The sequence below is a fragment of the Marmota monax genome, unplaced genomic scaffold, assembly GCF_021218885.2.
Source record: "Marmota monax isolate L192 unplaced genomic scaffold, Marmota_monax_Labrador192_F-V1.1 WCK01_AAM20220418_F8-fsc00018, whole genome shotgun sequence".
Classification (NCBI taxonomy): domain Eukaryota; kingdom Metazoa; phylum Chordata; class Mammalia; order Rodentia; family Sciuridae; genus Marmota; species Marmota monax.
This window is the reverse complement of record NW_026692201.1, coordinates 7070727-7096089: the sequence shown is the minus strand read 5'-3', so window position 1 is coordinate 7096089 and position 25363 is coordinate 7070727. Positions and strand designations below refer to the sequence as shown.

General features: G+C 39.5%; 2 protein-coding genes across 3 annotated transcripts in view; one reads left to right on the top strand and one right to left on the bottom strand.

Annotated features, from left to right (window-relative positions):
• Positions 1 to 1179: 1179 nt before the first annotated feature.
• Bhmt2 (betaine--homocysteine S-methyltransferase 2) lies at positions 1180 to 15219 on the bottom strand. The gene is made up of 8 exons (XM_046427640.2): positions 15082 to 15219; positions 11631 to 11763; positions 9982 to 10073; positions 8871 to 9062; positions 6921 to 7068; positions 6509 to 6691; positions 5834 to 6062; positions 1180 to 2160 (listed from the first exon to the last, which is right to left on the bottom strand). Exons 1-8 carry the CDS (start codon positions 15112 to 15114, stop codon positions 2079 to 2081), a joined length of 1092 nt encoding a protein of 363 aa, XP_046283596.1. The 5' UTR covers positions 15115 to 15219; the 3' UTR covers positions 1180 to 2078.
• A 26-nt stretch (positions 15220 to 15245) lies between these two features.
• Positions 15246 to 25363, top strand: part of Dmgdh (dimethylglycine dehydrogenase) — a 59662-nt gene continuing 49544 nt past the window's right edge. For both annotated transcript variants that reach the window (XM_046427629.2, XM_046427622.2), the window contains exons 1-2: positions 15246 to 15378; positions 18621 to 18795. In XM_046427629.2, the coding sequence (XP_046283585.1) occupies positions 15278 to 15378; positions 18621 to 18795 (276 nt within the window). In that variant the 5' untranslated portion in view covers positions 15246 to 15277. The remainder of the gene's footprint in view (positions 15379 to 18620; positions 18796 to 25363) is intronic.

Sequence of the window (25363 nt, the reverse complement as noted above, 5' to 3'; positions counted from 1 at the left end):
TGCCTAGTAGAGAGCCGCCATGAGGATGGGGGGATTGGAAACCAACTCACATAACTACATTGCACTGTATGATGTGCAATAAGTATCTACCATATTCCCAGTGTTGTTTTTTAAAAATATTTTTTATTTGTATATGGACACAATATATTTATTTCATTTATTTATTTTTATGTGGTACTGAAGATCAGACCCAGTGCCTCATATGTACAAGGCAAGTGCTCCACCTCTGAGCCCCAGCCACAGCCCCCCAGTGCTGTTTTTAAGCATTTTGTTGTCTCAGTTAATTTGCAAAGCCCCCCCCAATGAAGACGTTTCTTTTGTTACCCTTATTTCACAGAGGAGGAAATTAAGACAGAAAAGGTTAAGTTACTATCTAATGTCATGCAAATGGTGTATGGCAAAGTACATTTTAAAAGCCTCAGTCTTTCAGTTTGGAGGAAATGAGGAAGAGTGGTTATAGGAAAGTTATAATAGCTACCTTAAAAAATTTGAAGATCTGGGTCTGGGGATATAGCTCAGTTGGTAGAGTACTAGCCTAGCCTTCATAAGGCCCTGGGTTCAATCCCCAGCACCACCAAAAAATAAAAAACAAATATTTTTAAGAGTTAACATATGGAAGAAACCTTAAGTTTGCTTTGGGTACTCAGATTTCAATATCTGAATCCACAGGTGGAGGATTTTGATAAGTGGATTGCTGGTTAATATATGGGATAACTGTCCATGAAAGAGCTGTATCTTAAAAAGAAATAAGTGATCTTGAAAGAGTGAGTCACTATTGAGCTACATCCCCAGTTCTTTTATTTAATACTTTGAGACAGGGGTCTCAGTAAGTTGCTGAGGGTCTTGCTAAATTAAGGAGCCTGGTCTAGAACTTACAATCTTCCTACCTCAGCCTGCTGAGTCACTGAAATTACAGGTGTGAGCCCATGCCTGGTACTCTCTCAGTTTTAATCTCTGTGTGTGAGGAAATACACACACACACACACAAAATGTATATTATACATAATATATATATATATATATATATATATATATATATATATATATATATATACATATATATATGTATGTATTCATACATATATATGTGATATATGAGAGAGTCTGTACCATAATAAATAATAAATATTTGTTATGATTCCAAATCATGTCCATCTAATTTTATATATTCCAACTGTATAAAAGGCAAATTATTTTAAATTTTATTCACTGTCTCAAATTGATACAAAATTGTAAAGAAAGAGAAACAGATACACAGTAAATAATGTAAACATAAGTTAAGAAAAGATTAGAACAAGATGAATTCGAACCTTGTCTTTAAAAAAAATGTTCTAAAACCGTTTATCTCTTTTTACTTTTTTTAGAAAATCAGCAATAAGTAATTCATCGAGTATCTATGATTATTATGCCTAACATGATGTTAAATAAGAACACATATAGGAAGTGCATTTCATGATTCTTTTCTTATGTAGTTTATAATCTAGCCATATATAATTACAAACACACATTTTAAAAATTCTTGGAAACTAATACCTTTCAGTAAAGATTATCTTTGAAAGTAATCACTTTGGAAGGTTATACACTTGTTTTAGTAATCCTGTTATTGTGCAAAACATTTTTTGTATCTTTTATTCTGTGATTGCCTTTGAAACCATCATACAAATCAATAAAGAAAAGCAGAATTTTGCTTTAGAGAGTTCCTCTGCCTTCCTCAAGCACCTACTTCAGGCACATGAATTATTCACTAGGCTTGCTTCTCAGTGACTTCTGGTTATTTTAAATGTCAAATTCACCCTCAAAGAAAATTTGTCTGTTTTTGATGATGTTCCAAAGAATGCACCACAGCATTACTGGACTGCAGGTACTTGGGGACACGGGATCTTCTTACTCCGCATTTCCTGCAGCACCCTGCTGAAGACACCCATTGAACAGAAGCTCTATTGTCGCAGTAACCTGAACTGAAAGGACTGCGGTGCTGTGGCTGCTGGGCAGCTGGGATGGCAGGGCAGGCTGAGGTCCAGGGGGCTTGAGGCCATTTCCATCTGTTCTGTTATTTCAGTGTTTTCTTTCTCTTCTCTTTAAATGTCTGGCTTTGATAGTGAAGGACAGAAAGGTCGACCTGAAGCTGGCAGTAGATTCTCCCAATACTCCCTCCTAGCCCTGCATTTTAAAATATATATTATTAATTAAGAGATCCATACTTATTTATAAGTCCAGTATGTCCTATATATAAATGCATAGAGATGTACATTTGGGCACATATATGCATATATACATACATGTATATATTTTTAAAACTTTAAATTTGGCTGTGATCAGGCTAAAGTAGAACTTTTGTTTCTACAGACAGAAAAATGATGTCCATTAATGCCATGGCCCTTTCCCACATGTCCATCCTCATAAAAATCATTAGGTTTCGTACCACCTTTCAGAAAAAGGCAATGTATTTTAACTTTACATGTTTTGATTAATTACATTCATTCAAAATTTCTAAAAGAGGTCTTCTAAATCAACTTAATATTTTAATGCAATGAGAAGTAAGTGAGACAGTTTTTAATGTAATGAGCAAAGTCGGATTCTTCAAAAAAGTAACTAGGAACAGAATTCACACCACTTTGTCAGTGTTTGTTCCTTGCTCTTAGACAAAGAAAGAAGAGTACAAGGTTCCTGGTCACAGACCTTGGTGTTAAATATATTTTTAGTGTGTTTTTTTTTCCACTTTACTTGCAAAACAATGAAAAGATCAATATTTTCAGATGGTGAAATTTCAGAAATCAGGGGTTTATATGGCTTTCTGTGAAATCATAAACTTCTACAAATATCATCAGTAGGTTTGGAGTTCATGGTGCAGGAATGTCTTGCTTTAGTTTACAGAATAATGTTTTAATTTTCATGGTTAACTAATTTTAAGGGTCCCTAGGGGATGATAAAGTAAACTGTTCTTCACTTATTTAAACTATCTTAATAACTACCAAAGTATGCTTTTCACCTTTAACTATATTTACATTTTGTATATTTTTCTAAACATGATACCTATAGAAAACATGTTCTCTGATAAATATCTATATCTCACAGAAAAAAGATTCAGCTAAGCGATGTCTTGCCCATTTTTATACTCTAAATAATTTACATTAGGAAAATTGTTCCAGTTCAAAAATGGATACCATTTCAAATCTCACTGAAATGAATAAAGAAGTACAAAATGGATTAAATTTTTAACAGCACTGAGTAGAGAGAAGACAGCAGAAGCTATGACTGGTTTCTAGAAAATGGAAAAGAGATGGTATTACAATGACAATCTTCATATATTTTGTGCATTTTATGTGATATATATGTAATATTTATGGGAGAGAGAGAGAGAAAGTACATACATGAGAGAAAGCAAGAATGAGTTAGACAGACAAAACAGAACAGTAATTTAGGGGCACCCCAAGAAAAATGTCTTTAATAATAAAACTATTGACTATAACAAATATTATAATTTAGAAACTGGAAGACCTCAGAGAAAGTGAAGGCCTGTAATTTTTCCTTCAGCAATGAAAAAGAAAGATTATTAGAAATTCCTAGAAAACCAAATGTACAAGTACAAAGAAAGTCAACTATGAAGCAAATTGAAGTATGGTATGATCTGGACAACAGATGAAAGAGAAGAGGATCCATTTGACTTTGATGCTTGGAACATTCTCCAAGTAGCTCAAGTTTTATAAAACAGGATTATTCCTCTTTCTCTGTGGTCTCATGCATATCTCTTAGTTCTGCAGTGAATGTAAAATCACCCCTGTAACAGGGTATTAGATTGGAAGTCTTAAGATATGATAGATAATTGGTATTGAAGGTAGTTGCAAAATAGACACTCCATAGATGCATCAAGGTAAGTGGCCATGAACCTGTCTGACAACTCACCTACACTGGGAAATCTAGATCACAAAAGAACAGTGGGCTAGCTATTTTGCTTGTGAGCAAAGAGGGTGCTGGGGTTGTTAAATTGGCATCAGACCATATTTTCAGAGCTTGTCTGTTTAAAGGAAGGTGGGAGCCATTTGAACCTGATGAAAGTGAGAGAGTCAGCCTAGACCTAGCTAAAATCTAGTTCAAGAGAATCACCAGGAAGGACAATGGGATCCCAAAAGGAGTATATCTGGAGTGACTTGCTGGACAGCCAGTCTGAGGAGGAAGTAGTAGTTGGAGGCAAATGCCTATGGCATGAGAATATAGACCTCAGTTTCTAGTGAAAAGTTCTGAAGAACCACAAAAGCACTCAAGGAGATGGGCCAGACTCTAAGAATGCAGTCTCTATTAGGGTGCCAATCAAATGATGACAGGGTTAACCCCTTTACATCCTTCTTCCTTTTACTCCAAATCTGAAGAAGTCAGAAATTATGGTTAGCAGATGGAAAGGGAGGTTTGGAAGCATAAGGCAGAAAATGAGAAGGACCCACCTCGGCCTTTCTTGTCTTCCTGCTTGTCAAGGCTTCTGACAGACAGTGTTTGCCACCACTTCCCCACCCTGCCTTGCTGGGGATTGAACCCAGAGCCTCCGTGCTCTACCACTGAGCAAGACCCCCAGGCCCCAAAGAAGTTTTAAGTTTGAAAGCTGATTCCTAGTTTTGATTCCACATGGAACTGAACACTCTCTAATTACCAAGTTGAGGCGATGTCTGCTAAATAATGTGATGATGGGGATTTCTATTGCCTAGAAATACTCAGAGAATTCCTGGGGCATGTCAGTATTTTCCAGTATGTGTGACAAAGGAAAGAGTTCACCTGTTGATTAAGTTTAAAGAAAAAGGGGAGATAAAAATAAATTTCAGTCCTGCTATTTAGCATGACAAGTATGGTAATATTGTAAATGTTATTCACTGGCTTTACATTTTGGAGTCAACCTACAGACAAGCCTTGGAAGACTTTATATAATTACAGAACAGAACATAATGGTTATAAGCCTTGATGATGTAAAAGTACTGGCATAACTTAAAGGAGCTAAAATATAGATGGGGAAACTAGAGAGAAGTAGAAGGGAATCAATTCTTATTTTATAGAGTGGAGTGAAGAGAGCCTGCCTTATAACGATGGGTTAAAAATAGGTGGCTAATACATAATTTTAATTTAAAAACACAATCAACAGAAGAAATAAAAACGTAATGAATCAAAATTAGAAGGAGAGAATGGGGGGAAGGGGTGGATTATGTGACTTAGATTCTTCAGCTTTCATAGAGGGTTATCAAGAATTACCACTTAAAATTGATAAAACAAGAAAACAGAGGTACAAGACTTCAGAAAACAGAAGACAAGCAGGTTACCTCTGTGCTTACAGGTCTGAATGTTTGTGTCCCCCCTGCTCCAAATTCACATATTGAAATCTAATCATTGATGTGATCACATCAGAAGGTGCAGTCTTTGGGAATTGATCAGGTTATGAGAACTGAGTTCCTACAAATGGGATTAGTACTTTTATGAAACAGACCCCAGACTTGCCTTTCCCTCCCTACTATGTAAGGACCCAACAAGAATGCACAATCTATGGAAAAGCAGGCCCTCACCAAACACTGGATATTCTGAGACCTTCATTTTTTATTTCTCAGCCTCTGGAACTGTGAAATAAAATTCTGTTGTTTATAAGCCACACAGTTTATGGTATTTTGTTAGGCCATCTGCAACAGAGTAGGACACCTCTGGAAAAGGTAATGGCATCAGGATGGAGGATATCTTCTTTTTAATTTTATACATTTATATATTTTTTGAATTTTCATTACTATGTGTATATACAACCTTAACAGCAATAAATAAAATGAGATTTAAAAGCAACAATAAGGTTAATTTAAAAGAATCCTACCTTGCTCTAATCCAGGGTTTGGTGTGCATATTGAGACCACTTCCCCAGCTGCCATGTTTTTCTGATGCTGGTGGCAGAAATCCCCTTTCTGGGGCCAGCTCCTCTGCAATTGCCCTGATGTGGTAGGGCTCAAATCCACAGCACCCACCGATGTACCTGACCCCCAGTTTGTAGGCCTCTCTGGCATATTTTTGAATATCCCATCTGGTTGCAACTCTGGGCTCCAGGGCTGTAATACAATAGTTATAGTATTTCTGTTACTCTCCCCATTTTTAAATGATAGATGCTCTGTTGGGCATTTTTTTTCAAATTAAAAAGCTACAAGCTTTAGCTGGACGCAGTGGCGCACACCTGTAATCCCAGCATCTCTGAAGGCTGAGGCAGGAGGATCGAGAGTTTGAAGCCAGTCTCAGCAAAAGTGAGTTGCTAAGCAACTCAGAAAGACCCTGTCTCTAAATAAAATACAAAATAGGGCTGGGGATGTGGCTCACTGGTTGAGTGCCCCTGAGTTCAATTCCCAGAACTCCACCTCTCCCAGAAAAAAACTCATATATTTGATTAACATCAAATATTTTTGCCTTATGCAGTCTTATAAAACTATAACATAGTTTTTATTCTATTAATTTGAATTTTATCACAAGAAATACAAGGACCTCTATACGTGCTTGGGCTTACCAAAAGGGTATTCTGGGAGATCCACAAACCCTCCTTTGCCACAGTCGGGTGTGTGGAACCCCAGGGACTGTATCATCAAGTGTGCTTTCAGCCCTTCAGCCCCAAGGCCCTCCTTCATGAGCTTTATCGTCCGCAAGCTGGTCCAGGGCCCAAATCGGCAGTTCACACCAATGATGTTAGCCCCTGTGTGATGAAATAGAAGAACTTGTACATTTTAGTATTTATTGTCTATTTTTTTAATAGTTAGAAGCTACCTTAGAGATCAGCTGTCCCAAGACAGCTAAAGAAACTGATTCCAGCTAATCCTTTTATTTCCTTTTTAGTCTTTTATTACTCTCACTGTAATAAGCAAACACTGTTAAATTTCATAAATAACAGCTGAGTTGCCTATCACATCATAGGTCCAAGTTACCTGCCTTCCCCAGCTTCACGGCACATTCTCCGGGTGTCACATCATGCATGTCTCCCTCTGGGCCTATGCACATGGTAACTGCCACAGGTTTCCCCAATTCTTTTAAGACTTCCACAGCCCACACAGCTTCTTCGACATGCTCAAAATACTAAGAGAAATGTGACTTTTTGTATTAGTCAAAACTAAAGCAGATTTTGAATAGTAGAACACAGATGTTGCAAAATGGTTACAAAAATGATCAAATATGTGTAATAAAACTTGCTAAGAAATGTGTTTACAGCACACTAGCTAAAGAATATCTTTCTAAGTATTTTAATTCCTTCAATAATGATGTATAGATTTTCATTCAGGGATAATTATTCAGTGAAATGATGACCATAAGTAAAATACGCACATAAGCCAGGTGTGGGGGCTCATGGTTGTAATCCCAGTGACTTGGGAAGCTGAGACAGGAGGATTGCAAGCTTGAGGCCAACTTTGGCAATTTAGCAAGGGCCTAAGCAACTTAGTGAGACCCTGTCACAAAATAAATAAATAAAGTAAAGGTATTGTGTCCAATTACTTTATTTATTTATTTATTAAAGGGGCTGGGGATGTGGCTCAGTGATTAAGTACCTCTGGTACCAATTGCTGATACCAAAACAAACAAACAAACAAACAGAAAACCAAAACAACCCACACAATCATAAGGTTTTTTTAAAAAATAATGATTTTGAAGAAAAAAAAATTACGTAAAAATTTTGGGCTTGTCTTTTATGGAACTGGAATAATCTCTGAAAAATAAATAGCTTATCATATATTATAATTAAAATACTTTCAGATTCACTTCTAGTTTATATATTCATAAGTGTTCAGAAAGTAGGAAAGGAATTATTGTCTGCAGATGAGAAGATCAAGCTTGGAGTGGAAAGAGAGAGCTACTCTATTTCCTTGCCATTGGTGGCCACGCCATTTCTGGTAAACCCATATGGGTTGTAGGAACCCCCTTCAGTGTCACAATCCCCAAAATGAGCTTTAGGTAACTGCAGAAAAGCTAATTGAAAACCTCTTGTTCCTTCCCTATTGGCTTAGAAACACAGTCTGCAGAAGTATCGTATGAGGAATGATAGAATCAAAAGACAGTTTCTTAAATCAGCAAGTTGTTTTCCCACCCATCTGGAGAACCTCTAGGGCAGTTTGCGAGTCTCTGCAGATTCCAGGTGGCTCAGGCTTGGGTGATGCTGGGCTTAGGGAGGTTGATGAGGCAGGGTTTGCCCTAGAGTGAGTGGAGTTATGGGGGAAGTAATTGCTGGGTTGCTATTTTCTTGTTTGGGGTAAAGAACTAAGTTGAGGGCTTGACTCCAGGCAGTAGTAGTTGTGTGGGGAAATGGGGAATGAGGTGAAAGGAAGAGAAGGTTCTGGACCTTCATGTCCAATCCATGACCAATGCCTACTGATTCTGTCTTCAAAGTGTCACTCACATCTTATAGGTTGAAGGGAAGCAGAGAGGCAGAGAGAGCAAGGCATGGATGGAGGGGGCGAAGGAAGCTTCTTAGTGTTGAGAACTATTGGTGGGGCCTGGATAACCCCAAGCAGCCAAATGCCTCTGAAGCTTTTCTCCCTTGCTGTCTTTAGTCCCCCACAAGTCACCTTTCAGCCTGGCCTTGTCCTTGGGAGTCACTGTCCTCTTCCTCTTTTCCCAGACTGTAGAGTGCCTTAAATTAACCACTGCAACCACTTATACTTTAGAGAACCAAAGGCTATGGTCAGAGGATATAGCCTTGGCCTCACAGAGGACCTGGCATACAAGTCAGAGAGTGTTGGCTTGGGCCAGTGAATTTCAACAGACCTTTGACCATCCACATGGAGGAAATGAGACCATAAGGTTGTCCAATTCCCTCAGGAAAGTTAAAGGTTACATAGTTACACACACGACAAAACAGGTTTAATCTTCTTCCAACACTAGATTACCTCTGCAATCAAGAAGTCCACATTTTTCCTGGCAAAAACCTCTAGCTGTTGTCGAAAAAGCTTCTTAATTCTACCTTCGTCCTTGTGGTATTTGTACACTGATGTTTGGCAGATCCCCCCAGCCACCAGAGCGTCACCTTTGTCAGCCACTTCCCTGGCGAGGTCACAGGCGGCAGCGTTTACAGCTTCCCACTGGTGTTAGAGAGCATTTGAAATGTAAAATATAATGAACAATAAAGGTTGAGTACAAGCTTATCAACTAATTATTTAAACTGGAATATGAGAAGATGAGCAGAGTGGGGTGCAATCTCCTCTGTAACTGGTGCCCTTATATTTCCATTATTGTACATACTACACTGAATTTGAAGAACTGTTTATTTGTTCACCTCCCACACTTGATCACAAGCCTCTCTAGAATATGGTCCATGCTTTTGTATCATCTTTGTAACTAGCATAGAGACTGGACCATAACAATAGTACTTGGACTACAACCATCGGCTATAACTCTTATTGGTAGCCAATAAGTGTTGGTTTGTTAAATGAATGAGGGAATGTTAACATTTGCAACTATTAACAGTTTACATTTGCAGACTGATTCACTGTACTTCCACACCCTTCATCCCATCTACTCTTCCCCACAGGTGTATGAACATAAGCTCTATTTTTATACCCATTGTGCAGAGAGAAAGTCAACGATCACAAAAAGTCACACAGCCAATAGGTACAAAGTTGGACATCAAACTCAGTTTTTCTCATTCCTAGGCCAGTGCAGTATTCTTCAGGAGGCCTGTCTCCAGACAGACATGGCAGAAACGAACATCATTGAAATGAGGTGAATGACTCATCTACAAAGTGTTCTTTCTCCAAAAAAGACAGGACCAGGACGGCTCTGATCTTCCATTGGCCTGTTCTGTCTGGTCCTGTTCCCTCCTTCACCAAAAAGGGCCGAAAAAACGTCTTTATTTCATATAAATGTGTATAAAATAATGAATTGCTAGATCTTGCCTGTGGATTTTGTAATGGAGTGTGGTAATACATCAGGTCAATTCCCATGGAGAGGTTGTGCTTATTGGAGAAGCTCCCTCCCCTCTGTACCCCAGTTAGAATTTACCTTGCTTTCCATATTGTCCTCACTGGCAGAAAAGGTGAACGTCTGCATGACATTCGAGCCTGCTCTCAAGAATTCCATGTGAAGCTGACGAACTATAAAGTAATTTTTTTAATTGAAATGAAAATTACAGAAGCTCTCATTTTCAGCAGCTGCTGCAGTGCACTCACCCCCATCTCTTTCAACCAGACCCAGTTTCAAAGCCAGAACTGATAAAAAGCTGAAGATTAAGTTAGTGAATTCTAGGACTGGATCTGTCATATGAAGAAGCCCTATACTCTCCAGTTGATCGACCTCAAGGCCTGGTGCAGTCACTTGTAGAGATGAAGCCCTGGTTGGCCCATGGTCCCTGGTCCTTTGGTCTCTTGGTCTCGAGGGGTTTATTGGGACACCATTGTTGTGAAGGATGCTGCTGTTCTATTGCATTCAGCGCTGATGACCCAAAGCACAAGGAGGAAACTCAGAGAGAGCCGAATGGGTATGTTGCACCTACCACAGGCGAGCACTGGGGGGACCCCTGAAAGCCTGAATAATTTCCTGGGCTTCCCAGAAAATCATCCCTTTCTTTATCTTTCCTGTCTTTGCCCCCTCTCCATATCCTTATCCTGGCTATTTCAATACTTTCTTCCTGATTTAGCAAAAAGACCCTTCAAAATGAAGAACAAGTTCTTGGGTCAGACAACTTCACTTTCTGGAAACATCTGTTAAATAATGGGAATGGAAGATACACTGGGCATTTCATATGGGTTAACTCCTTAGTCCTCATCACTAGTCCATGTCCTGTACCCATGTGACAGAGGAAGAAACAGATCCTTGGAGAGGTCAAGGGACTTGTCTAAGTATATGACCTTAGACAAGTCCCTTGACTTGTGGGTGGTCAGTGAAAGAACCAACACAGGACCCTAGGTTTTTCTGCATATATGCATTAAATCAGAGCAACTCACAAATTTCATTCCCAGCTTTTATTCTTTTTTTCCCCATGTTTCATTCTTGGCCATAATTTTCCAACCTTAATTTAGGAGAACAAAAAACAAAACGACAACAGCAACATCAAAACACACACAAGTTCTAATTTGGCATAATCAACCAATCCCACACAGTTTCTACCTCTATCTCTTTTTTTTTTCATTTTCCTTAGCTAGGAAAATAATGTAAAACTTTGCCCTTTCATCTCTAGAACCTGGTTGTCTGTCCTCTGTTAAGCTGGTTAACTGCCATTAACCATTCTTACTATATATACACTGTTAAAGTATGCAAGTCAGTTGGGAGGATGAATCTGAAGCAGAAACAACTTTTGCTATTTAAGAAAGCTCTTAAGTATCTACAAGGTAAATATCATAGGACAACTACTAAAATATATATTTAAGCACTGCCTGTACAACAAGATGTAAATGAGTGAGTGTGGGCATGCATGTATGTATGAGAAAGAGGAGGGAGAGAGAGAGGGAACAATTGAGGGATAGAGGGAGAGACAGGCCATTTTCTTCTATGTGCTTTAGACAACATACTACCAATGTCTCTATATCTTGGAGATAATTTTGCAACAGAAACAGTCCTCTGAAACACTGGTTATTGGTTCTTAATTTTTCCTTCAATCAGATTTAAACAAAATGTCACTCAGATAAACACTCTTGGGTGATGTGTGCACTGACCTGCGTCTGGATGTTCTACCACTGCTTCTGGAGTCCAGAGCCCAACCTTCACGTAGCCTCTCTTCTCCAAAGTTATGAGAAAGCTGCCATCCCCAATCACAACCTCCCCATCATCCAGACGTTCTAAAATACCCTGTGGAAGAGAACCAGAAATCACCTAAGCTCTCCCTGTCCCACCCCCCACTTGAAAAAAAGAGGCAATTTCTAATTTTAGAAAAGGTGGTATTGTGTCCTTTGAGCTCTAGTTATACTAAAATGATATCTCATGGTGCTTCAAAAAGATTGAGTATACTATCCAGATAATTATTTTGTGCAAAGGACTGTGAATGTTTTTTTCTCAGTATGTATTCTGGTTCAAATTATCCTGAAGTGCCAATTCCTTGATAGTTATTTTGTTTTTTTCAGTATGTTTGTGGTGACACTGGTTGTTTCCTAATTAATGTACATTCTCTCTCTTTCTTGCTAATGTATTTTGTGGGGGGGAGACAATGTCCTCAACTGAAAAAAAAAAAAAATCCCAGCTCCCTTGATGTTGGGCGTGGCCTGGTGATACAGAAATGGCCAGTGAGACATAGGTAGAAAACAGATAAGGATTTCTGGGAAATTTCTGCTTTCCTGATATGGATGCCTACTCTCTTCCATCTAGACTCTTTCCTGACAGACTTATCAATATAATGCCTGGGGCTACAGCTATCTTGAACCCTTGCTGCTGAAAGCTACATGCTAAGGCTGGTGGATCCAACGGGTGGCGCGCGGGAGCCTTGCTTTTTAACAATATCCTTGAGTAGCTGCAGCAGCCATGGATTTCCCATCTTTAGACCTCTTCTGGCAGTGGGGTGAGAAAAATAAACCTCGGGTTAACCAAGTTACAAATTAAATTTATTATTGCAACCAAACACTTCTAGAGGGGAAGAACATTATTTTGATGTCACAGGTTAGTCTCCCACAGGGTTAAAACAAGTATATCTATAAAGCATTTCTATACCTATCATGTCAGCCATTTGATTACTGAAATGGTCTCTCATGCAATCCACTCCACCTGGAAAAGTCTTCCGTTGCTGCCTGAGCAGAGCCTCACCGGACCACTCCTGTTTGTGATTGCCCTTCCCTGTGTCCTACTTAACTTTGATATCTTCCATCCCTGAATCCTCCTGAGCTGAAACATCTGGTTACCTGCCTGTTTCCTACTTTGTTTGTGTGATGCATGAAGACAGGTGGCATATCTTTTTTGTCTATGTCCTTACTACCTCTTCTAGCACTTAACAAAGAGGAGATCCTTAATCAGTGGTGCTGACTATTTACTAGAGAAACAGGGCTATTTTGAAAATGTCAGCTGTTTCACATATGCCAGAATTTTGGCCCCAAAGACAAAAAGACAGATACAATTTAACAGAAAATTAGTTAGGGCTTTAAGAAAATTATAATATATATTTTTTTGTCTTTAGGATACTGAGTCAAGGAAAAACATTTTCATCTGTTATCTAGGTATGTTTGTCCAACACTTTAAATTTGCTATTTTTTTTTCTATAGAGCCATAGCAAAATAACTAAATCATCAAGATTTGAATCTAGAACATTTTAGCCTTCCTTTCTTTGTTATCCTTACCACCTCAATTTATTAGTATACCAGTAGAGTCTAGAGACAGCTTTAAGAATGACAAGAACAGAACTATGTAAAATTAAGAGCACTGTCAATTTTGCAGTGCATTTCTGTTTTCAATTCATCCTTCAGTTTGGCAGTGAGCCCACTTTGGATCTGAGAGTGAGCTCTGGGGTGCATTTATGTGTGTCTTTTGCAGATATCAATACCTATGATTTAAGATCTGCTTCAAGGTTATTCATATTCAGAGGAGGAAACCAACTTCACCCTGTGGTAGAGGGTGGCCAGAAGACCCAATCTGCCTACAATATCAGCCCCATCTGCTTGGAATCACCAGCAGGACTGCTCTTTTTGTTTTAAGAATTACAAGAATTCTCTGTGGCAATTAAATGGATTCTCCTCACTCATTAGCTGAGCAGAGCGCAGATATAAGTCCCTTCCCAGGTATACATTAATGTAGATTAGCAAGTGATAATCTTTGTTGTTGCAGGAACAGAGAGCTTGAAGGAATTGAATAGGGACCCTTTTAAGAAAATGAACTGCAAAAATGAACAAGGCATTAGGAAAGAGAAAAAAAATCAGCACGATGTTCTTGGCTTCTTTGTCTTTTCATTAACATTATTTCCCTCGATGCCCATATTTTAATTTTTATAATCAGAACACATCAGTTTCTACATCTTGCATAACTGTTATCATTGTTGTGTCCTCCCTGACAGCAGGTATATAAATGCTTTTACATAGTTGAGACTGGTCTGTGATATACCTTCCTAACAACATTGTCAAAGCATTCTTCCTGTCTCATACTTGCTTGTTTCATTGGCTGTCTGGTATTTTGTTAAGTGACTGAACTTCAGTTTACTTGGAGTCCCCTATTGCAGGGCATGTTGGCCTATTTTTTTTTGCGGGGGGGAGGGGTACGGGAGATTGAACTCAGGGGCACTCCACCACTGAGCCACATCCTGAGCCATATTTTGTATTTTATTTAGAGATAGGGTCTCACTGAATTGCTTAGTGCCTCACTTTTGCTGAGGCTGGCTTTGGACAAGGAATCCTCCTGCCTCAGGCTTTAGAGCTGCTGGGATTACAGGCGTGCGCCACCACACCCGGCCCTATTTTTTTTTTTTTTTTTTTTTAATATTAGTAAGCCAGTGGTGCATATTCCCAGGGCTATGTAATCCTCCTGCGTTCTGAATTACTCTGCTCAGGTGGGTTGCTTTGAAGGATCCTGGACATGCCCTTCCTCCAAGTTAATACCCTTTCTAATTTTGTTTAGTCGTCCTCTCCCTCCCCACACATTCCCAACATTGTGGGGGAATAAAGTCAACATCCGCCACATCCTGAAAGGGGCCAGGAGCTGGGGACCCCACACAGCCCACCTGCTACTACTAGCATGGTGTCCTTCAACAGGACTGGTTTCAGGACAGCGAGTGACTGGCAGGGCCTTTGCCAAAATGTAAGGGAAACTCCAAGGAGGTTCTGGACGGGTGACCCCAGAAGGGTTAGTGAGTGGGTGCAGGTCCCTTGAGGGAGGAAAACGTGCACCTTCTCAGTTAGACTTCAAATCCCCCTCCAACATCAGTGACCTTGAGCTAGTCGCCCGAGTCCCTGCGTCTGTTTCCTCACCAGTAAAATAGGGATAATTGGGAAGACGCAGAGACACTCTGTGTAAAGCACTCTCCGCAGCCCCGGAAACCCAGAAAAATCTCCGTAAGTGTCAATCGCCTGGCGATCGGGTAAACTGAGGCTCGGAGCCGTCCAGACTGGCGCTTGGCCGGGGACGGGGAGGGGTTTGTATTGAGTTACTCCGAGTCAGCAGCCAGGGGCTCCGCGAGGAAGAAGTAGGGACACTTACCTTCTTGGCCCGGGGAACTCCGACTGGTGCCATCCTGCCAGGACTCTGCGGTGCCGGGTCTCCCTGCGCGCGGCCGTCAGGAGCCCGCCCCTTCCCCGGGGGAGGGTCCGACCGCCGCCGCCTGCCCTAGCGGAGCTTGGTGGCTTCGCAGCAGGTGCCCTGCACCCTCAGCCTCGGTCTCTGCCTGGGCCTCATCATGTTCCGCCCCAGCGCGCAGCGGCTTCGGGGCCTCCAGCTGTTGAGCTGCGGGTTGCGGGACTCCCCCGGGCGCCCGCGCTGGGTCTCCCGCCGGGAAGGGTGAGTGGGGCTCCGCCTGCACCCAAGCCGGTGGCTGGGAGGCTGCTGGGGTGGGAGCCAGAGGCCGAGGCAGTGTCTGAAGTTTGGAGGGTTTTGACTTCCAAGAAATGGGTTTTGGGATTTCTCCTTGAATTATCTATTCGTTACAAAGTGAAACAGTATCAAAAAGTATCTGTGCAAAGTCTTTCCTGCCTTAGTTGCTCGACCCAGCCAAAGCAGTTAACGTTATCCAGAGATGGTCTCTGTGTAAGCAAAAGTCAGCGCGTGTGTATTCTTTGGTTTACTCATACCCTTTTACAATTATCACTATGTCTTGGGAATTGTTCTAGATCAGTTCATAATGGTTTCCATATTCTTTTTTAATGGCTGCATAGTTTTCCATTCTGTTGATATTCTGTAATATGATTAAGTAATCTGTTTGCTAATAGACTGTTTCCAGTTTTATTACTGCAAAATAAAATGCATGTGAAACTTCTTAATTTTGGACACTTGTGAGAATCCATCTATAGAACTGATTTTTTAAAGTGAAATTGTTAGGGAAAGGGTTATGTACATTTGAAAGATGGAAAGATAGCAACAGATTCTCCAAATGGGTGACAAGAATGTACCTACCCTCTACCATTGTGTGTTTGTTCACTACATCTTCCTTGGTTCTTATAGTAGCATTTTTTTTTGTCCTCGCTAAATCTGGTACATACATAACAATGGTATTTTCTTATTTTAATTGATCTGTATTTAAACAGAGTGATGCTGCGCATCTTTTGACTTCCTTATGTTGACAGATTGTTCATGGCTTCAAGGTGGTTCTGCTCACTAGTATCACTTAAAAGTTGATGAAACTTTTATTTTACATCCCATGATCTGAAATTCTGGAATCAAAAGACTTGCTTTTGAGTTTCATTCCTCCATCTTTTCATTCAACAAGAATTCCCTGGGTATCTGTGACATGCTAGGCTTGTCCCTGATGCTTGGAATTCAATAGCCACCAAGTCACATTTCCTTCTCCTCCAGTGACACACACAGCATGTGATCTCACTCTTTGAGTTTCAGTTTCCTCATCTATAAAGTGGGATAACATTTGCCCTGCCTAACTCAGAGAACTGCTGCAAATTTTAAATAATTTGCAAGTGAAAGTGCCTTGTAAACTGTAAAACATCACAAAAGTACTTAGAACAATGATGATACTTTATCTAGTGCAAAAGAAAATAGAAATTTAACAAGTTGATCTGTTTAAAACCGATTAGATAAAATGTATTATTCAAGACTATCCAAAATGTATTTTGCTGTGTCTATTAGCAACATATAGTTTTATATGCAACAAATCAAAATTTAGATGATTTTATTTCTATTGCATGTTCTTAATACCCAGTCCCAAACTATTAAGAAGATGGTTGATTTTAGAAAGTACTTGGTCCAAAAGATGATTTAAATTTTCCCATTTCTAATATAGAAGATTGGTGACCTGGGTGGCCGTTTTTTTTTGTTGTTGTTTGTTTGTTTTTTTGTCTGGTTTCCACTTTATTGTTTGATTTTGAGTTTATTTGTAACCATCTCTAACTATTTCAGAAGAAAATTAAGATTTAATTAAGCTATAATTTAAAAACACTCTACGTAGTCTGACCCCATTATGGAATGCTGGGCAGAAGGAATATTATAAATCCTATAACACTTTGATGTATATTGCCAAACTGAACTTTCACAGTCTCATTTTGCAGATGAAGGAATGTTGAGATCCTTATCTAAATTTTTCTCAAATAGCTAGGATTTGGGAGCTCAAACCCAGGTTTCCTGATCTTAAGTTCTTTATTCTTTTTGTTTTAAATGGCTACTGTCCTAAAAGAAATCATATTCTTTCTTTTGAACACACAAAAAAGAACCTTTGAAATTATTATTGTTTGTCACTACTATAATGGCTTCAACTCAACTACAAGATATCTCCAGGCTATTTAAAAATGGACTCATATGCAAAGTAGTCAGGTCATATGTGCATAATTTTTATTTTTACACAAAAAATTATAAATCATTTAAAAACCACCTAAACAAAAGTATTGGGACATATTTTGGAACCAGAAAATAAGGAAGTACTCCAGGAATAATGCAGTCATGTCAAAAGGACCTGAGAACCTTTTTTTTTTTTTGATGAAATCTGGGACAATTGATATTAAAATAAATGGTAAATAGCAATAGATTAAAGCCCACTGAATGCAATGAATATTCATAAATTCACATTAATATAAACAACAAAGAAACAGGGGCCCAAGGAAAGCACTTCCTTGCAGTTGAAGGCCCATGGAGTTAGGAAATAATCAGGAAATGCTAAAACCACTCTCTCTCCCACTATATTGTGAACTTCAGAGCACAGAGGCAATGCCCGATCTGGCTCATCATTGCTATGTAGCAGAGTGCCCTGTTCATGCAGGAACTTAGGAAGTACTAGATGAATGAATACGAGACAAACAAATGGAAAAAATGTATGTAACAAAATCATAAATGGTGGCAACAATGAATAAATCCTTTTATGCTAATGAGGACTACCTTTACTAGAATTGCACTCTTTGGGGCACTTATATGGGAACAGCATGGTCAATAGAAGATTCAGACTCCACCACCACAGTTATTGTATATATTCATTCCACACACATATTAGATGTGGGTGCTGTGCAGGGGCTGGCATCAATGAGGAACATGACATCATTCCTTCCTTCAAGAAACTCATGGTCCAGCTAGGAAGACAGATATGCAAATACATATATATGTTAAACCTGAGCAATAAAGACACAGGGGCTCATGCATGGTGAGAGGACATCTAATGATGCAGATCGCTTTTCTCCATCTGGCTCTTTTCAGCCTGGGAGGGAGGAGGTAATCCAAGATTTATAGGTGTAAACTTCAGGGTGATTATAGTTTTTCATATAATAAAATGCGTGTTTTTTTTTTAATAAGAAAATTTATTCTCTAGATTCTTTGGTGGAGAGAAGCTACCTGTTCATTTCTTTGGTTATATTATATACCTACAGTGCTCTAGAATTATTATATGGAATGGGACCCAAATGTCCCCTTCTCCCTCACCCAATTAGGTTGCTTACTCCAGGTTTAGATGTTCCAGATTGTTAAATGAGAACATTCACTAGGTGTTCATGAGGTGAATCATAGTACTGGGGAAATAGGTGAGTGAAAGCCTAGACCCAAACTACAGCTATAGGCTGAGTAAAGTTACTATTTTTTAAACAATTGTTTTTCAGAGAGGAAAACCCACCTTTGCCTACCGAAACAAAATGGAAAGACAGAGCAGAAACAGTGATAATTGGAGGTGGCTGTGTTGGTGTGAGTCTGGCTTATCACCTGGCCAAAGCAGGGATGAAAGATGTGGTCCTGCTAGAGAAATCGGAGCTCACAGCTGGATCTACCTGGCATGCAGTAAGAAAAGCACCCTGAAATTGTCCTGTGTTTTGAATGGTGTACCCATCAGTCCACATGCTTCCCAGTCACAACTCCCCACTGTGAACTCTCAAGAGTGAGTTCCCTGATGGGAACAGTGGTGCATGCCTATAATCCCAGCAGCTCAGGAGGCTGAGGCAGGAGGACCTCGAGTTCAAAGCCAGCCTTAGCAAAAGTGAGGTACTAAGCAACTCAGTGGGACCCTGTCTCTAAATAAAATACAAAATAGGGCTGGGAGTGTGGCTCAGTGGTTGAGTGCCCGGGTTCAATCTCTGGAAAGCCCTCCCCGCAAAGAGTTCCTTCTCCATAGAGCTGGAAAGTGCAACTGCAGCTTAGCTGGTGTATGCACATCAGCATTTATTTAGATCATGTTTCTGTCTTGAACACATGGCCTCTGGATTCAAATCCTGGCAGTGCCATTTTCTACCTACATGGTTTCCAGCAAATTACTTCTGAGGTGTAAAATGAGAATATTAATGGTGCCTACTTGTGGGGTTGTGTTGAAGATTGAGTTAACATGTGTAAAGTTTCTAAATACATGGTCAATGTTTAATAATAAATGCTAGCTTTTGTGTAGAAGGATACTGGTGGGGTGATGCCGAATTTAGGCCCAAGGACTTTATCCATACTCCTCTCACCTCTATTTGACAGTTCTTTGATTTGTATTTATTTATGATGCTAATTTTGGTTTTGGCCTCATGAGGACTTTAAACATGAGGGCTGTGAATGTGCACTAAGCTTTTGTGTTAAGTAAAACACTGGACCACATCGTCTGCTCACTTCATGGTAAATGCAATTGTCCCGTTCTTGAACTATCATTGGGCATACCTAGAAAGCTGCCCAAGAAAAGATGCTGGATTGACATTGCTCTCGTGCTGCCAAACCAATTCTTTCTGAAGTAGGCTAACGAGAGGACAGGAAGATTTTTTTGATTGCTGCTGCAATTTTCTTTTGGATGAAGATTTGGTTAGTATTAGTGTTGGCTTTCATAATTAGTTTTCCTCTGCTAAAAAGAACAGAAAGAAAAAGGAGACCCTTCTTTGAGGGGCTTTTGATATTTAGCTGAGAGACTAGAATAACAGAGTTTCGCACCACTGGCTGAATCTGAGGGAGAGCGCTGCACAGATTGAAGCTCCACTGGTCCCAGAGTCCGAATGGTCACAGATTGCACACACTAGTTGACCAAAGGCTCCCTTCAGCCCCCTCATCCCTCAGTCTGGGAGGAAGGCTGGGGTACCCCATCCTCAGTGCAATTTCAGTTTTCCCAGCATACTTTTCTCCTCTCGACATTACTCCTTCAGCTTGCTTCCTCCTACCTACAGGGAGGCTGCCAGTGAAGCCACTAGCTCTCCTGGCCTTTCTCCCCTCCACAAACTAGAAAGGCACTCCTGCCTTTCTTCTGTGGCTCACCTCTATCTTTTCTTTAGTGTGCTTTCTGTCATCCACACGACAGTGTTTATGAAGAGCCCATATTGGGCTGGGCCAGCACTGCTCTAGGAGGTGAGGACACAGGAAGGAACAAAACACAGCCCCCTGCTTCCTGGAGCTCACATTCTGGGGATCAGACAGAAAGCCCATAGCAATGCTAGAGAGGGATCAGCCCCATGAAGAAAAGTGACTCAGTTAAGGGGTACAGAATGACAGGGGAGAGGTGAGTAGGGGTTAGGGAGGCTCCTTCCAAGAGGTGACAGGAAAGCAAAGGTAAGAACATCAGGCAGAGGGAAATTTAGGCAGATGGAAACATCCTGGCACAGAGGCTCACATCCCCAACAGCACTCCAGATTTCTAAGGAGGCAAACACTTTAATGTTTGAATGATTTGCTCATTTGCAAACTGATTTGATGGGGTTTTCATTTTAGAATAGATTATAGGATTTCCTGGGATTTTACTTTCTAAATGTTCCAGGAATTAAAAGCAACATACCCTTAATCCAACTTCTTTAAAAATAAATAAATAAAATACAAGTATGCAGTGTTTTTAAGGTGATAGCTCCTTGTTAAACGTTAACCATGTAAAATAATTTCCCCTCAAGCAAGGAGCGACAAAAGCAAGTGGAAAAGGCATTCTCTTGCTTTGAAGGCAAGGTGTTATGTTTACAAAATGAGGATTCATGCAAGTGTGTGCTGAAGGTGGAATGGGGCATAAGAAATCAGGTTATTCGGCCCCCTTGGCATAAATAAAAAGAAAAGAGCTGTCCTAGAAAGCTGATTCTGGAACTTTTTGCAAGACAAAGAGGCCTCCCTCTGAGGAGCAACAGGAAGAAATCCCACACACCAGGAATTTTTAACACAGAGAGATTTTTGGAGCAGATGTGAGAATATAGAGGGTTGGGAAGCCAGCAAAAGGGGCAGACTACAAAAATAAAATCAGTCTCACTGAGAGACAGTATATTCTCAATATGAAAACCATCTGGAAGGTGAGGGGATCAAGTGCTGGAGGAGGAAGGCACAGCTTGCCAAATGAATATTCAAAATGGAATCATAAATCCAGAGAGCCAGAGGTTTTACTCTCTCACCAAGACTACTTCTTGGTAAGATGATCCATGTGGGGTGTAGGAAGATGATATTAGAATATTTTAAACTACAAATGAAAGAAAGAAATTAAGGCTTCACAATATTGTAAATAGCCCTTGCACTGATGTGGGCAGGCAGCATGTTGTGTGTGATTCCAGGGTTGACTGGGGGCGGCTGGCACTGCACAGTGGGAGCATCCTCCTTTCTTTTGTCCTCAGTGTGTCATGACACAGTGGAAGTTGCTGCTATAGGACATCATCACTGTGATTTTTAGCTTTATAAAAACAGAGCCTCAAGAATAAAATTTGTAAGGAAAGGGAGTGGGGATGAACTTGAGAATGTACTACTTCTAAGAGGCATGTTGGTTATCTCCTGGCAATAATTAAAAGAGTTTGAAATGTAAAGATAAATTTTTCTTTCACAAAAAGACAGGCGTCCCAAACTTGTTGACCTTTGTAATATACAAAAGGCTGCCCAGTGCCTCTACATAGAAGTTATATGTATTTTAAAAATAGGGCTGGGGTATGACCCAGGGATAGAGTGGGTTTGATCCCAACCCTGCAAATCAACTCACAAACACAGAAGATATTGTCTCTGGTGTAAGAATGATGCCGTCAGTAAGTGTGAAAGAAGTGCCTTTGGAACACAGTCCTGTTGGGAAGACAGCATTTTGAAAGGGATGTTTGGAAAACATTAGCTTTCCTGGCCCAAATGAATAACACCACCTAGAACAAAACTCTCATCAATGCAAGAGGTACATTTTAACCCATTCAGAATTTTTCTGAATGAGAAATTTCAATGAGATTTATCCCCATTTATTTGAAATTTTAAAAATGTAATACATTACAGTTAGTTTATAACAACAACTGATGGATAAGAGAACATGAAAGATTATAGTCAAATATCAACAGAGACTTTTGTTCAGGTGTGGCCTGGGACCAGAGAAGGGGTGTCATGATGCAGAGAGCAGAGCCAAACGAGGGCTGCTCCCACTTGGGTCTGTGTACCACTGAGAGGGATCTGCTTCTGCTGTCACAGCCACTAAAACAGCCTCAAAATAAAGTAATCCTAGAATCAGGCCATTACACTGCTGGATTTCAAATGTTACTCCAGTAGATAACAATTTAATAATGAAGTTTATTGATCACATAGCTCTTGCTGAAATGTGACTAATAAGTTTAATGTTCAAAAGCTTTTTCTACACCATAAATAAAATTATTTAAAATGTTTTGCCCATTCCAGGTTGTTTTTGTTTATTTTTTGATCCTGTTAATACAGTGATCCATATTTGCATATTGTATTTAAATAAAGCAGTCTACTTATTTTAGTGGTTATGCTAAAACTTTTTTGATTGGATATAAGTATATGAATAAATATTTGGAGCCACTGGGATGTAGGATGTGTTGAGATCGGTCACTGGGCTTTTTGTTATTGTTATTTTTCACATTTTTACTGCCTGTGGGCAATGAACATTTTTTTCCCCTAATTAGTTATATACTACAGTAAAATGCACTTGGCACATTATATCAATGGAGTATAACTTCTCATTCTTCTGGTTGTACATGATGTAGAATCACACCAGTCATGTAATCATTCTACTATCCTTCCTACCCCTGTAACCTTCCCTTCTCTTCACTCACCTGTGCCTAATCCAAAATAACTCTATTGTTCCCTACCTCCCCCACCACATTATTGTGAATTAGCATCCCCATATCAGAGAAAACTTTTATCCTTTTGTTTTTTGAGATTGGCTTATTTTGCTTAGCTCCATCCATTTACTGGCAAATGCCATCATTTTATTCTTCTTTAAGGCTGAGTAATAGTCCATTGTGTATAAATACTACTTTTTTTTTAATCCATTCATCTGCTGAAGGACACCTAGGTTGGCTCCATACTTTAGTTGTTGTGAGTTGAGCTGCTATGAACACTGAAGTGGCTGCGTCATTGTAGTATGTTGATCTTAAGTCCTTTGGGTATAAACCGGGGGAGTGGAATAGCCGGGTCAAATGGTGCTTCCATTCCAAGTTTTCTGGGGAATCTCTATCTGCTTTCCAGAGTGGTTGCACCAATTTGCAGTCCCACCAGCAGTATATGAGTGTACCTTTTCCCCACATCCTCACCAACATTTATTGTTGCTTGTATTCAGAATACAGTCAACAGTCACTGGGCCTTTTGAGGCAGTAGAGGCTCCTGAAAGAGTGGAAGAACTATTGATTCAGGGAGAGCACCCCTCATAGCATCCATTATGTACCCATTATTTAGCATCCACTGATGATTTTTGTAATTCCGTTATTCCTTTTATTATTATCAGTACACTATAAGGAAGAGCTTTCCTATCTTATTTATGTATTTAAGTCACCAAGGATTCATAAATCTACACTTATTCAGAGGGTTATAATTCTTAGTGATGACCTCTGTTTCATCTTCCCTCCTTTATCTTCTCTGCCAACTACTATCATTTTCTTTCTTTAAATAGAAGATGCATTCCTTTCCTGGAGACCTCTGTGACCTTCCCAATGTCTTCTCTTCCCTTAGTTCTTGTAGTTCTTATGTCCCTCACTGTGTGGTATGACACTCAATCATGTGCCCTTGATTTAATTGTTTCATTATGAAAGTTTCACGATCTCAATGAGCCTATAATATCCTGAAGGATAAGAACAACATTCTCTCCTTCCTCAAACTTCTCACTTCCTATGTCTGTAGAAATCACAGAAGACAGAAACATTATGCCCTCCTTACATCCAATCTCACAAGACTTGTGCTTAAATTAGTAGTAGATGCTACGCAAGAATATTCAAATAACTGAAGGGCAGTAGAAGCACTGATGTGGGTAATTCTAAATTTTAAACACAGATTAAAAGACAAAAGCCAATGTATAAAAGAGGGTACAAAAGTTAGATAATCTTTTGTCTAAGACAATCACATCCATACCTTCCTTCTGATTGTCCTCATAGCAAAGAAAAGAGGGAAGCATTAATTATTCAATAAAAATAAGTATCCATACTATTTCAATAAAAAAGACCAAATTTTTCTTGACCATGAATTTTTGAAGAATGTGTTCTCTAAACCAAGTAAATGACTTGAATAACAGTCTAACAAAAATGAACTCATGAGACTCTTTCAGATCAAAGAACATTAGATCCTAATTTCTGGGATGGGGAAGAAGAGGGTTATACAGTGTAGGCAGATGGAAGAACTTTCTGGTGGTCTGACTTCACCCAGGTGCAAGGCTTAGAGGATCCTGAGGATTGTGTGATGGATGTTTGACAATGAAGTCAAAGAGCCTGACTTGTACTTCCACTGTAGAGGAAGCCCTTCTCTACTATTTTTTAAAATTTTTTTTGGTGTTCTTGTACCTTTTATTTATTTATTTGTTTGCTTGCTTGTTTATGTATGTATGTATGTATATGTGGTGCTGAGGCTCGAACCCAGTGCCTCACACATGCTAGGCAAGTGCTCTATCATTGAGCCACAACCCCAGCTCCCTTCTCTACTCTCATATGGAACTGTGCTATAGGATGATCTAGAAGCTGGGCTAAGATTTTTTTTTTTGGCCTAAAGCATAGCTGTCCATATGTCCAGGTACTTGAACAAGTACAGAGAGAAGCCCTAAGGTTCTTGTCCATAAAGGATGATTGACAAATTTTAAAGGGGGTGTTTTTGAACTCAAAAGAACCAAATGCCCACCATTATCATAGAATGTTTACCTTATAAATATTTCTAAATAAATCTGATTTTGAACAGATTGTATCTACTAAGCTTTGCAAGATAAATTAGCCAGATACTTAATTAAGACAACTTGTTTCATGCAATTGCCTAGAATTCTTTGGATACTACATTGTATCTGGCAAAGTTGATAAAAGGGTTTTGGCACATCTAATATTTAGATATATTTTTCAGAGAGTAATTTGTCTGTATTTATTTAACAAATATTTATGGTGTGCTAACTTTGTGCTTATCAAACAGTTTAAACTTCAACAAAAATCTATTCACCTACTCACCAGACTCTAATTGCCAGGCATTTTCTAATTCTT

Bases quoted from the DNA above. Each gene is read 5' to 3' on its own strand.
- Bhmt2 (XM_046427640.2), bottom strand. From the start codon at position 15,114: ATGGCACCAGTCGGAGTTCCCCGGGCCAAGAAG. The intron at 7,069-8,870 runs GTAATCTAGTGT...CATTTCTCTTAG, and splicing joins TGGACTTCTTGATTGCAGAG to TATTTTGAGCATGTCGAAGA. The intron at 2,161-5,833 runs GTAGGATTCTTT...TTTAAAATGCAG, and splicing joins AAACCCTGGATTAGAGCAAG to GGCTAGGAGGGAGTATTGGG.